The sequence below is a fragment of the Rhipicephalus microplus genome, chromosome 9 (genome assembly GCF_043290135.1).
Source record: "Rhipicephalus microplus isolate Deutch F79 chromosome 9, USDA_Rmic, whole genome shotgun sequence".
Lineage (NCBI taxonomy): Eukaryota > Metazoa > Arthropoda > Arachnida > Ixodida > Ixodidae > Rhipicephalus > Rhipicephalus microplus.
In genome coordinates, this window is record NC_134708.1 from 82,554,734 (window position 1) to 82,567,305 (window position 12,572).

At 44.4% G+C, this 12,572-nt stretch overlaps 1 protein-coding gene across 1 annotated transcript in view; it reads right to left on the minus strand.

Moving 5' to 3' along the window:
* Positions 1 to 12,572, minus strand: part of r (carbamoyl-phosphate synthetase 2, aspartate transcarbamylase, and dihydroorotase rudimentary) — a 147,241-nt gene that overhangs the window by 129,014 nt on the left and 5,655 nt on the right. The window contains exons 4-5 of the mRNA XM_075873983.1: positions 9,412 to 9,470; positions 431 to 514 (exon numbers count right to left, since the gene is read on the minus strand). Coding sequence (XP_075730098.1) covers positions 431 to 514; positions 9,412 to 9,470 — 143 coding nt within the window. The remainder of the gene's footprint in view (positions 1 to 430; positions 515 to 9,411; positions 9,471 to 12,572) is intronic.

Below are 12,572 nucleotides of genomic sequence, written 5' to 3' on the forward strand. Positions count from 1 at the left end.
ACAAAGTAAATAAAAAATAGTCTTGGAATAGATACAGTGTTAGGAATAATCTTTATAACAAGTTTTCAGATATAACGAACCCATTTTCTCATATGATTAAACTTTGTTTTAATGAAGCTTGAGTTTACTGATATTAACTGGGTGCCAACAAAGCGAGCTGCATAGTGCTCCCTACTCTGCCATTGTGTTGACAGACTATTAAACATTTAAAGGCGTTTGAAGTGCTGGTGCAATGCTAGTAGACAAGGCACGCAATTCATTTCTTCCCATTTTTGTTTAATTCTGGCGGAGAGCAGCCACCTCACGCATGCTCCCAGAGATCCCATTGGAGACGTCAGAAATGCTAAAAAAAAAAGCAAGCTGGCAAACTAAAAAGTGACAACACTTTCAGTTGTAGTGTTTCCTACCCACAATGCGGTATTTCGCTCACCTTGAGAGAGACTTCCTTGACAAGATTGAGCAAGTTTGGGTTTTCAAGCTTCAGGGGGGTGGTCTCCATGCCTTCTACTACAATCTGAAAGTGAACAACAACAAAAAAAGAAGTCACTATAATCACATGTCAGTTTGATGCACAAGGTTCAACAACAGTAGAGGACTAAGCAGCTAGTCTTTACAAAGGCTAAAACTCAGCGTAAAACAAACCATCATTTTAAGAACAATGGTCTTTCTTGGGATACTTCAACGTGCAAATTTTGGTTTGTCGGTTGACTTGTCACCACATTCGCAGCGTCCACCAATATTGTTCTGGTTTCTGCATTCATACTTGTGCAATTGTTGATTAAAAAGCAAATATTGCACATATCTGAGACGCAATATCAACACGTGAATATTCTGTAGTGTGTTTTTTTTATTTATCGGCAAATGTTTGGCAGTTACGCTTCACCACCTTTACCTTTCAGGGTCACCATATCAAATGAGCTCTCGAAGTTCAGAACCGTTTGTTCTTTCATTCGAAACAAAACCAACAAAAAGCAATAAACGAAGCCACAAGTGCGATTCGTCCCCCGCAAGCACGAGGACTAGGCAAATCCATGTCGTACCCGAAGTTCCCAAAATCGCTGAACGGTCGCAGCGCCAGAGTCCCTTCTAGTTAATTTTAGGAAACTCTATGGCTAAGTCGATACGGTGCTGCCACCTATCTTTAAATATACAAAATTTAGCCTCGGAAATAGCGTGCGCATGCTAATCCATGCTTTCATTTTCTGAGGTTACCGCCAGATGGTGCTCATTTCTCACGCAGTGCCTCCAGAATCCAATTCCACGATTTTCTCGCGTAATACATCAAATAAATGCCTTATTCACTCTCTCCAGGCAGTAGATTTCGATGACATTTGCAGTCAAACATGCAGATACGTGGCCATTTTTTTTTTTACACACTACCTTATTCCTATGTCTGACTGCATGCCACAATCACACGTAGGAATAAGGTAGTGAACGTAATGGCACCCAGAAATACTTATAATTGGTGTTATTCTCTACGTGAGCAAATGCAAGACAGGCCATATACAAATACACTGTACCACTGTAAAAAAATTTATTGGGGTGCACGTAACATGCACACTTAATCCTGCACAGCGACTTCATGGCAATGCAGATTTTCCCTCAATGGGCGGTTTACTGACATAGCAGCCCCCCCCCCCCCCCCCCACTGCAGTGAAACCACCTTTTCAATGGGTTTAATGGGGTAAAATACTTGTATCCATTCGTTTCAAATGCTTTAAAATCTCAAAAATTTCAAATTCATGTTGAAGAACGTTTGAATATCTAAACTGCCTGAATATTTGCACAAGCTTAAATCTAAAAACAAAACTGCATATGCCAGTCATCAACAATACAGTGAAACAGAGAAATAAAGTCCTTTTATACTGTAGTATACAATGACCAAAAATGTGACAACCATAGCAAGCAGCTAGTCTTCTTCACTCGCTGCTAGTGCCAGGGTGCCTTTTTGTTTCTCCAGTCTAGTTTCACATCGCACGGTTAAAAACAAACAACGTCATGCGACAAAAAAAAAAGTTACGAAATTTTCTTTAAATAGGCGTATACCATAAAAAGCCGCGTACAGTCCGCACCCGCATATAACCCGAGATGTATTTCGAGAATAGCAAATGCGAGAGGAAAAAAAGGAGATTGTTTTCATCTAAATGTAGCCCGAGCAAAACAAAAACTGTAGACGTTTATTGACACGCTAATTCATTGTCGTCTGACGCACTAATTCCGAACCTCTCTAGCCATAGATGTCTTACCACAGCACCGCACCTTCAGTGCTATCGGGAGCGTTCAAAATCTAGCACTTTTTGAAAGCATGACGAACGAGTTGCGTGGGAATGTAGATGATCCATGTGCACCGCATCGCTGGTGAGGTCCGTTCAACTCATTCGTTACGGCGCAAAAATGGTTATTTTTCATATGTCTCGGCAACATGATTTTTCGCCAGTTCGAAGAGTACTCCAGCACGCATTGCAGCATACCAAATCCTGCGCAATGAAATGCTCTTTCAAAAAATATATATATATGCTATAGAGTAACAAAAATAGTTGAGAATGAATAAAAATGTTGAATGTGTGTAATTTTTGATTGCCAATAGGTAAACAGAGCAATAGGAAACACTATATGTGCAAAAATATTCAAAACAAAGAAAATTCAGAACATACATTTTGAAGACAAATGGCCCAGGAACAGTATAAAAACTAATAAATGTTGAACAGGAAGTTTATATTCATATAGACGAAGAAAATCAGAACCGAGATGCTGCTTTGTTGCTTGAGCCATACGGTGAAACATTGCCTGATTTTTTTGTGAGACACAAGTGAACTCGTACGCATTTCCCAGCAAATTTTCGTTTTTTTTTTTTTTTGGTATAAGAGCCCCCAGCTGTTTCAATATAGATTGATGTCCGTGATGTGACGTTCAAGCGTATTAGCATTTTACACATCGTATTACAAAAAGAACAATATTTCACGCAGTTCTAAAACAATTCGCGCTGCTCTGTAGTTAAAGCCAGGATGTGCTTTGGAAACCTTGTCGTTAGGAGAAGCTCTACAGCCAGCGCCAGCACACCACGCCTCAGCACAGTGTGGACCTCGCACGTAACCAGACAAGCTATAAGACTGTGCACAAAGCTCAGCAGCTACGCACTTGCAGCGGAGGAGACAACTTGAGGCCGTAAACAAAACAAACCCCTGGACGGCTATGAATGTCTCAGGCTGACGCAAAACATCGTCTCCATAAAACTTGAAGATGAGGTGTTGCCATCCTCAAACTTTAGGCTCGTCCTCACTCAATTGAGGTGCGGTTGCAAGACGGTTTCGAGCGGCGCATGTGTTTTGCGGCGCTGGTGCACACCTATGCGCACGTGACGACTGCACCACTAGCGACACTAGATGCGCCCCTGTGTCTGATATAACAATATGAGCAAAACCAAAGCTGCGGAAAACTGGCTGAGAAGGCCATCTTGACACTTAAAACATGCGGCGGACCATCAGAAATATTTTTTGTAAAATAAATTTTTCCTGACTCTTAGCAACAGCTGTCTATCGAATAGCTTACATAAATTTCTGGCAGCTATTACTGCTAAACATTATCAACTTGAGAAGCTGACATCTTAATTCGATAATGGGTTTGCAAAGATTCCTTTCACAACATAACTTCGATGTTACTGCAGTACAATCTCGAGAGGCACTAACTTTTGTCAAGTTCGCTAGTCTAGTGCACTTTTCCAAGAATACACGCACATTCGTTCGCACAAAGGGTCTGTTAAAAATCACCATGTCGCCCAAACGGGCAAACTCAAACCGATTCTGAAAGTTGAGTGGCTGGACTACTAGAAAGTGCTGGGTGCACGAGAAACAAATTTAGCAGGCAAAAATCGATTATCCAAAGCGTCGATCACCGGTGATCGATTTGAATAGGCGTAGTAACGCAAGAGGTAAGCCATATGGCAGGGGTCACTTCCGAACCTCATCCACTCCGTACACATGCACTTGACGTGGTCCTTAAATGGTTTATTTGGGCATACATCAAACGGCTGCAGCCAGGATGCCCTCCCGGGGAGACGACGACCTCAGCGCATGGGTATCACACAGCAACCACTTCACGGAGATGACACCGAAACGCACAGAGCACGAACATTGATGGAAGCCCCAGCAGAGCTCCCCTGCTCCCGAATGAAGTCTGTGGATATCCGTTAATATCGGAAAACACTCCATTATTTGGCACCCAGAAAGTTCCCAGGCTGCTACACATAAAGAGGACTTGTTTCTGTTTCCTCCAACCACGAATGCTTCACTTGCGTATTCCGAACCATCACCCCGCAGAGCAGTTTATCAATGGTTTTGGTAGTTGAGATCGCCTTGACATTAAAGGCAGCCAAATACTGCCTTTGCGGTTCTCACATTGCATACAATCGCCACCATCGAGGAGTAGAGGTATGACTCTTGGAATATACATTAGAGACCATAGGAAAGGCATAAAGGCCTGATGATGATGATGATGATAGTGTTGCACAATGCTGAAACCAAAATTGAACTCTTGACTGAAAACATTTGCGATCTGCATATAGTCCGGGGCCGGAATTTTCTATCATAAAAACAAGAAAAAAAAACCTGGGACTAAATGTGACATTTTGCGGTATTTTGACAATCAGATTTGTGCTGTCCTCTGGCTTCCATATTCATGAAGAATGTAGATCAGTCTTCTCTGAATAAAATTTAATTGCAAGCGACTCTTTCCTATTTCGCCCCATCTCCGCAAAATCCTGCACCTCTTGGACTGTAACAAGCATGAATAAACAATCTGAGCATAAAGTGATGATATGTACGCGACATCTCAGTCTAAATGTAAAAATACTGCCACAAATGCTTCTATCGTTCATTGTTTCACATTACTGGCCCGTTGCACATGTTGATAGTGCCTTGTGAAAACTGCTCCAGAGTGTGTGGGAGCCATCACAATTATTTTAGAATCATCTGTTGGGCTTGAGCTTGCGGATGCGAACAGCAACGTTTACTCTTGAACAAATGCGGCCACAAGGGATAACGCTTCATTCGATGATGCATGTATAAATGACGACATCCCTTGCCCAATCAGATCACCGACAGCCGACGCTCTGCTTGCCACTATCAATCTGCTGTGTATTGCTTGTAGCGTGGCGTTCTGTTTCCCGGCAACTGGCTCACCCAAATAAAAAGTTTGGTCTTGAAAATGCCAACTGCTGCCTTTGTCAATGTCACAACCCCATGACAATATCATGGGATTGAATGAAGGACTGTGCCCATTAGAGAAACATATAGACCCACTGTCCTCAATTAAATAGTGAAACCTTAACAAATAGACCATTGAACGCTATCCTAAAGGACCCTTGAGCCATCCAATTGTCGAAATTCAGCTGCGGTGTTGCGGTTCTGCACGAGTCAACGAAAAAACATGTAGCAGCAAGAATTTTCCAAAGCTAACGAAGTGGAATGCGTTAGATGACCAAATTGTGGTCCTTGCTCGTTTCACTGTTTTCTTGATTACAGTGAAACCTCATTAAAGCGTACCCGCGTAAACAGTAGTTTCGTTTTAAAAGTAGTGAAGTCAAATCCCCGACTCGGTGGCCATTGAACATAATGCATTTTGCATCCGCATAAGCCGTACCAGCTTATCGCGTATGTATTGGTTAAGTAGTTTTTCCAATTTTCAGAGATCGAAACACCCCTCGCTTATTTGTGTTGATGATGATGGTGGCTGTGTTGGTGAGCGCCATCTCTTGGATTTTTCTGCAACAAGGAGCACTTGGCTGGCTAGGCTTCTGGTGTTGTCCACGCGATGGCGCTTTGCACTAACACGCAAACACGATGTGCGCTTGCTTTGCTTTCTTTGTTCCTTTGGCGCCGTGCATAGGTGTTCTCTGGTTGATTCGTGCCGTACAGCTCTCGCGTCGTTTTTCACGTGTTGTGTATGTGTGCTTGTGCTGCTTCGTACTTGCGTCATGCCGAAGCTGGGACAAAAGCATCGAGTGCTGAAAATAGAGGAGAAATCGGACATAATTTGTGTTATTGAAAGTGGCACGAAAAAAATCGGCGCTGGCACGCGAAAAAGACCTGCCGTTAACCACGGTGTGTGGAATTTAGAATTCTAGAGAGAAGTTGCTGGGCAGTGCTGCTACAACTGCGAAAAGGTGCCGGCTATGCGGTTTGGCGTTTTCGGATGTAGAGGAGGCACTGGTGAAGTGGCTAAAAGCTGCACGGTCAAAAAATCTGCCTATCAGCAGACCCCTGCTTGTGGAGATGGCCCTGGTTTTTGCCTCGCAGCTCAACCATGACAACTTTGTGTGCAGCAAAGGCTGGCTGGCCGGATTTAAGGCGAGGCATGGCATTACCACGAGGACTGTTTCGGGAGAAGGTGCTGCTGCTGACGTAGATGGCGCGGAGCAGTGGCAAAATGGTCAGCTGAAGAACATCTTGGAGGACTACGCACTTGATGACATCTTTAATATGGATGAATCGGCACTATTCTTTAAGCTGCTACCAGACAAAACGCTCGCGTTCAAAGGCGAGACGTGCACCGGTGGCAAGCATGCAAAAGACCGAATATCAGTGGCACTTTGCGTAAACATGACTGGAACCGACAAAACTCCGCTCCTCGTGATTGGAAAGTCGGCAAAGCCTAGATGTTTCAAAGGCACCCCGGTTGCCATCAGGGGTTATCTATCGCAGCAACACCAAAGCATGGATGACGGCAAAACTCTTTGAGGAGTACGTGCGCCTCATCGATCGTCATTTTGCGGCTAAGAACAGAAGAGTTATTTTAGACAACGCTTCGGCACACGTCGCCCTGGACAACCTGACGGCTGTGAAGTTGGCGTTTCTGCCACCAAACACAACAGCGATTGCCCAGCCCTTGGACCAAGGCATTATTCGAGCTGTAAAACAGCTCTACAAGATGAATCTGCTGCGCAGATTTCTTCTCGCCATTGAATGTGGCAAATTATTCGCCATCGACATGATCGGCACGATTCACCTGCTCGAATACTCGTGGCGGCAGGTTGAAGCAGCGACAGTTCAAAATTGCTTCAAGCGTGCTAGCTTCAGTGTGTGTGCGGGCGACGCAGATGACGCCAGTGACACCATCGACCAGACTTCGGACATCGTAGACGAAGCTTGCAAAACTCTGCTAGCTGAAGTTTTGGAGCGGCAGGGCGTTACGGAAGGCATTTCCTTCCCCAACTTCAGAGACGCAGACAGCGATGGGCAGACATCTCCGGACATGTTCGACGAAGCCATTGTTGCCTCGGTTGTCGAAGTGTCGCCAAACGATAGTGATGAGGACATGAAAAGGGACAACACGGGTGATCCACGTCCGACAGTGGCCTAAGCTGCGCATTGCGTCAACGTCATGCGGGTATTTGCCGAGAAGAGGGGGCTGGCGGAAAAGCTGGCTCACAGCAAAAGTGAGTTCGAGGCCGCTGTCGTTGCTGCTAGGCCGCTGCGTCGTCAAATGAAGACTACAGACTTTGTCACGCGAAGTTAATAAATTACTGCACGTTTTTTGTTCTTTCATCGCACTACCTGAACGTTTCTTTTTTTACAGGTAAGTGAGCGACTCGACGCTATTTCGGTTAAGCAGTACTACCGTTTAGTACGTACTTTTTTCGAGCTCCAACCAACTACGGTTTATTGAGGTTTCACTGTACACTACATTCGCCGAATCGTCTGTCCTCCTGGACAACTGCGACTAGCTGCAAACAAAGAGGTATTTTCTGCTGCCGACATCGCCACATTTTGTTCACAATGTCGCAGCTAATGCTGGGGATACCAAAGGGACTGTAGAGGTGCACAGAATTGTTATTTTGCAGCATTTTGCAGTACATAGCACTGCTTAGCTCTGTTGATTGTGACGGCATTTTGAACTCGATGCACGTGCTTACCGTATTTACTCAAACAATAAACGCACCATTTTTCTAAAAAAAAAAAAAAGAGATCAGGGCAAAGTTTGGGGTTGCATTTGTTACGTGGGGTCAAATTTATTCAAATTTTTTTCAGGAGGAGCAGAAAATGCGATAATGCAAAAAAAGTCAGGTCACTCAGCGCGTACATTGTTTGGAAATAGCTTCTTTGTTGCAATTTATTCATCTTCGGTGGTTGATGGCACTATCTTCTGCAAGCTGTCCCCGGGTCGCCTGCGCACGCCATGAAAGCGTTTTTCAGCTATCTTTTCTTCTAATCATTTAACCGCAACAGTGGTATCTGCTGTGATCTCGAGGGGCGCCCAAAAGTGTGCGCTACACTGCACTTTGCCAAGTTCGCGCCAACCTTGCACGACGGCCATGACAACGCTGTTAACATTGTAGCAAGTAATCAGCATTGCAGTAAGCTACCCCGAAGCATCAAAACAAACCGTCGATAACAAGATTAATGACTAAATACGGCTGCCGCCTCGCTTCTACATGAGAAGTTTCTCTACGCGCAGATAACAAGCGAAGTGAGATCTGGGGGTGCTACCAAGTTGTGGAAATTGTGATGATTTCTTCTGGACGACAAGCTATTTTTTCTGTTTTTCCGGAAACCTGCAACGCAATAGCGATGAATGAGCTTTCGCAACAGCAAATCCTGTCACCGTTGCTGAAAAATCGTGTGCGCATGGTTGGGCTTTTTCGTCATAAGCAATCGTCGGTTGGATCGGGCAGATGTGTGACCTTCGCTCGCTGGGTGCTTATCAGCTGCAATGTCTATACACGCACCGTTCGTGAACCTCTCTGTGGTGCACAGATAAGACTGGGGACATTCCGTGCACAAATAGAAAGAAAAACAATATGACACGGGGAAACTGGCGAAGAGGGAGGGGGGTCATCAAAATAATTGATTGATTGATTTGTGGGGTTTAACGTCCCAAAACCACCATTTGATTATGAGAGACGCCGTAGTGGAGGGCTCCGGAAATTCGGACCACCTGGGGTTCTTTAACGTGCACCCAAATCTGAGTACACGGGCCTACAACATTTCCGCCTCCATCGGAAATGCAGCTGCCGCAGCCGGGAATCGAACCCGCGACCTGCGGGTCAGCAGCCGAGTACCTTAGCCACTAGACCACCGCGGCGGGGCGGGTCGTCAAAATAATAAAAAACGGAAGAGATTCAACGGGTGAAGAGGCCCCAGGTGTCGGTTAGCGGGACTGCAGCGGATGAATGTAGGGGGTGCGTTTGTTATGTGGGAAAAAAAAAATCCAAATTTTGATGACTGAAGTTTGGGGTGCGTTTATTATGTGAGTACGTTCATTACGCGAGTAAATACGGTACTTTAAATGTTAAAACAAGAATGTTGGAGGTGGTTTGGCGGCCCTTAAATGAAAGAACGAAATTATGCCTGGGAAAAACTAGCTGAGCCCCACATGTGCCCTCGTAATGGCTATGAAATGAAAAGCATGCCTCACCTTTCCAAGCATGGTGCCCCTCTCTCGAATCTTCTTGGTCAGCTGTCGAGTGTCAATACCTGCGAGAGGTCATCGCTCATGAATAGAGCTTTTGACATTTTTAAGGAGCCCCACAACACCCCACAGAAAGCGCATTGAGCAGCAGTGATAGCAGTGTAACAATGCAGTGATACAGTCGAAGCCCACTACAATGAAGCTGACGGGGCGCGGAAAAAATTTCGCTGAAGCAATATTTTCGTTGCAGTCAAATCGAAAAAAAAAAAAAAAATATATAGCTGCTCTGAGCTAGCAAAAAAAGGAACGTTTATTCTCAAAGTTCAAAAAATGTCTGCTGCTTTCTATTCTTTCCCAGCAACATCACGACGTGATTGTCACCCATGCATAGCGACGCCATGGTGAAAAGCACGCTGAAACAACGCCCAAAACCGCCTTCATGAACAAACTAAACAGTTGCATTAACAGGTTAACACCAGCAGCTGTCCGCCGTCAAAGTATCTGACAACGCCGAGATGGAGGCAGGGTATCGGAATTTCGCATTATTCTATGCATTCTTATCATCCATCACTCGCGGTTAGCTGATTTTGTTAATAATGCGGACGAAATGCTGCTCTGATTAGTTACCACACTGGCCAACCTAGAACATAATGATAAGCATCCGAATCGGAAAAGGCATCGTTCCGCAGTTGCACCAAGCAGCTGCATGACGGAAACCATGAACTGAGTGACTGAGCTTCAGCTTCGAATCGTCTGCGGCTCAAAGCAAGCCAGTGGCAAAAGCAGGCAGTCTCATTGGCGGCGCCCATGCTTGCTGAACAGTGGCGGTATAGCGGCCGTTTCTAGTGGTGCCAACGCGTGTTTTAGACTTCGTTGACGGATTTTCAGGCTCTGAAAATGCATTGAAATGCTAAAGATTGGGTTTACTGCATAAAAATAATTGTCTGAGCCTGTAATTGCATGGTAAAATTTCGTTGAAGCGGGACGATCGAAGAAAAAGTGTTCGTTGTGGCGACAATATTTATGCATTGACTCCTATGGACTGCTGACGAGGAATCGTGAATTTTTCGTTGTAGCGGGAATTTCGTTGAAGCGTAGTTCGACTGTACTATGTACCTCGTGCAACAGTTGCGACACCAGTGGCTGCCACTACAGTCAGTAGTTGAAACTGTAAGGTGCAATTTACATTTCTATAATGATACAATGCGCGTGCGTGCACACACACACACACACACGCACACACAAACACACAAATGCATGCATGAACGTACATAAAGGGTGAGTGAATCCCCCTTCCCCAAATTCCTGACTAAAGCCCTGAAACAAGAGATCACTACGTGCACCGGTGCTACACTACAACAGCTGTCAATCAAGACCGTGTGTCTCACTTTGCAGTAAACCACGAATAGTGCATAGCATAGAGTTTAAGAGTGGGAACAGATTGTTGATGAGCTTTCAGTGACAGTTTGTCAGCATCCGTACTGCTTAGGACTCACCAATGATTCTTTGTCGGGACTACCACTGAGAACAAAAAAGCTGTGGTTTAGTGCCAGTCAATGCGATGACAAGCTTCTGTGTGGCCACAACTTGTCACATGTTTGCAGGTTCATGCATGCAGTTCATGCTCAAAAACATCAAGCAGTGCCAAAAATCTCTGTCACTTCCATCATACATTGGTGGTGTAATTAATAGCTAGTGTAGCAGAAAAGTCTGAGAGCAAGCTAGAAAAGTCTGAGGAAACTCAAGCATTGGAAACAGTCTGTGAGAGCCCCTGTCAATTTTTATATAAAAAAATCTACTTTGAATGAAGTGAAAGTTCCCTATGCTATAAATTTCATTAAGTTAAATTTTGATTAGAAAAGGGGACTACTCCATTACCATAACACACACAACCAAATTTGCAAGGTATCTCGCAAGGACTTGCTGATAATTCATGTTCCAAGTCAACAAAAATGCTTAAAAGGCCCCTAAATCACCAACAGCCGTCATGACGTCACCTGCAAGATCAGGTGACGTCGCAAGCAACAGACGGGGTTAATGGGCGAATGAGAGCCTGTTTTCGAATAGCAGATGCACGCACTTTTTGAGTCTCCACCTAGAATGCAGAGGAAGGTCACTCGGAGAGGTGGACAGGCATGCGGATGAACGAAGCCTAGCGAAGGAAAGTGCAAAATGAGAGCAAAAGCGTGCAACCCCACTAGAGGTCCTCGTAGACTCGGGTACAATTGGAACACCACAACAAAATTTCGGCCTCTGGGCGGTTTAGGGGCCCTTTAAGATCAGTAAGAACTGCTCTACTCGAATAGCCTCATGAAAACTGATAAATGGCATAAAGTAATTTGGTACAAATGCATAACCATGTCATTAAGGTCCATCTAAAAATTACTTAGCATCACCCACAACTACAAAAAAAAAAAAACAGACTGTAATGGCACATCTCAGGAGCAGCATGCTTTCTCAGTCACAACTAGCTCAATTTATGCGCCAGCACGATAAAAAGCAATGACTAGCTAGGAAGTGGTGTTTTCATTTCAGCAATTAAACAAACTTCCCAATATCTAGTACCTTGTCACTATCAATTTCAAGTGCTTCTAAATATAGTGCCAACAAATCTGCCTCCCAACAAGCCAAAATGAAAATTATGATGAAACTGCCACATATAAATAAACTGGATGCCAGTACTAAATTATGGCGCAGCTGAACAAGTGCCGACAATGCTCAGATGAAAGTGGCTGGTGGCTAACGTGAACAGAAAACTGATATCGTCAGTTTCCTTCTGCAGTAGTGAATTACAATAGCCCAGTTCACCATCAATTCAATAGCCTTATTAAAGGGGCCATGGGACGCTACTTGAGCATGTATTTTTCATCGGTTCTTCAGGTGCTGTGGAAAGCGCCAATAAAGTTGCACAAATGGCAATGCCGAAATTGACGCTGTTATAATTTTAATTCACGGGACAAACTACCTTGATTTCAGACTACAGTGACACACATAGGCTATTTTTGTTATGGGAAGTGACGTAATGTTGTGTGACGTGATGACAAACACCGTTCGCATTTGATTAGCTGGATGCAAGAAATAGCGTGCAATATTTATATGGTGGTAGTTAGGCCACACGAGTGAATGCTAAAAACAGCAAACACCTTTTTTATACTTTCTCAGAAAGA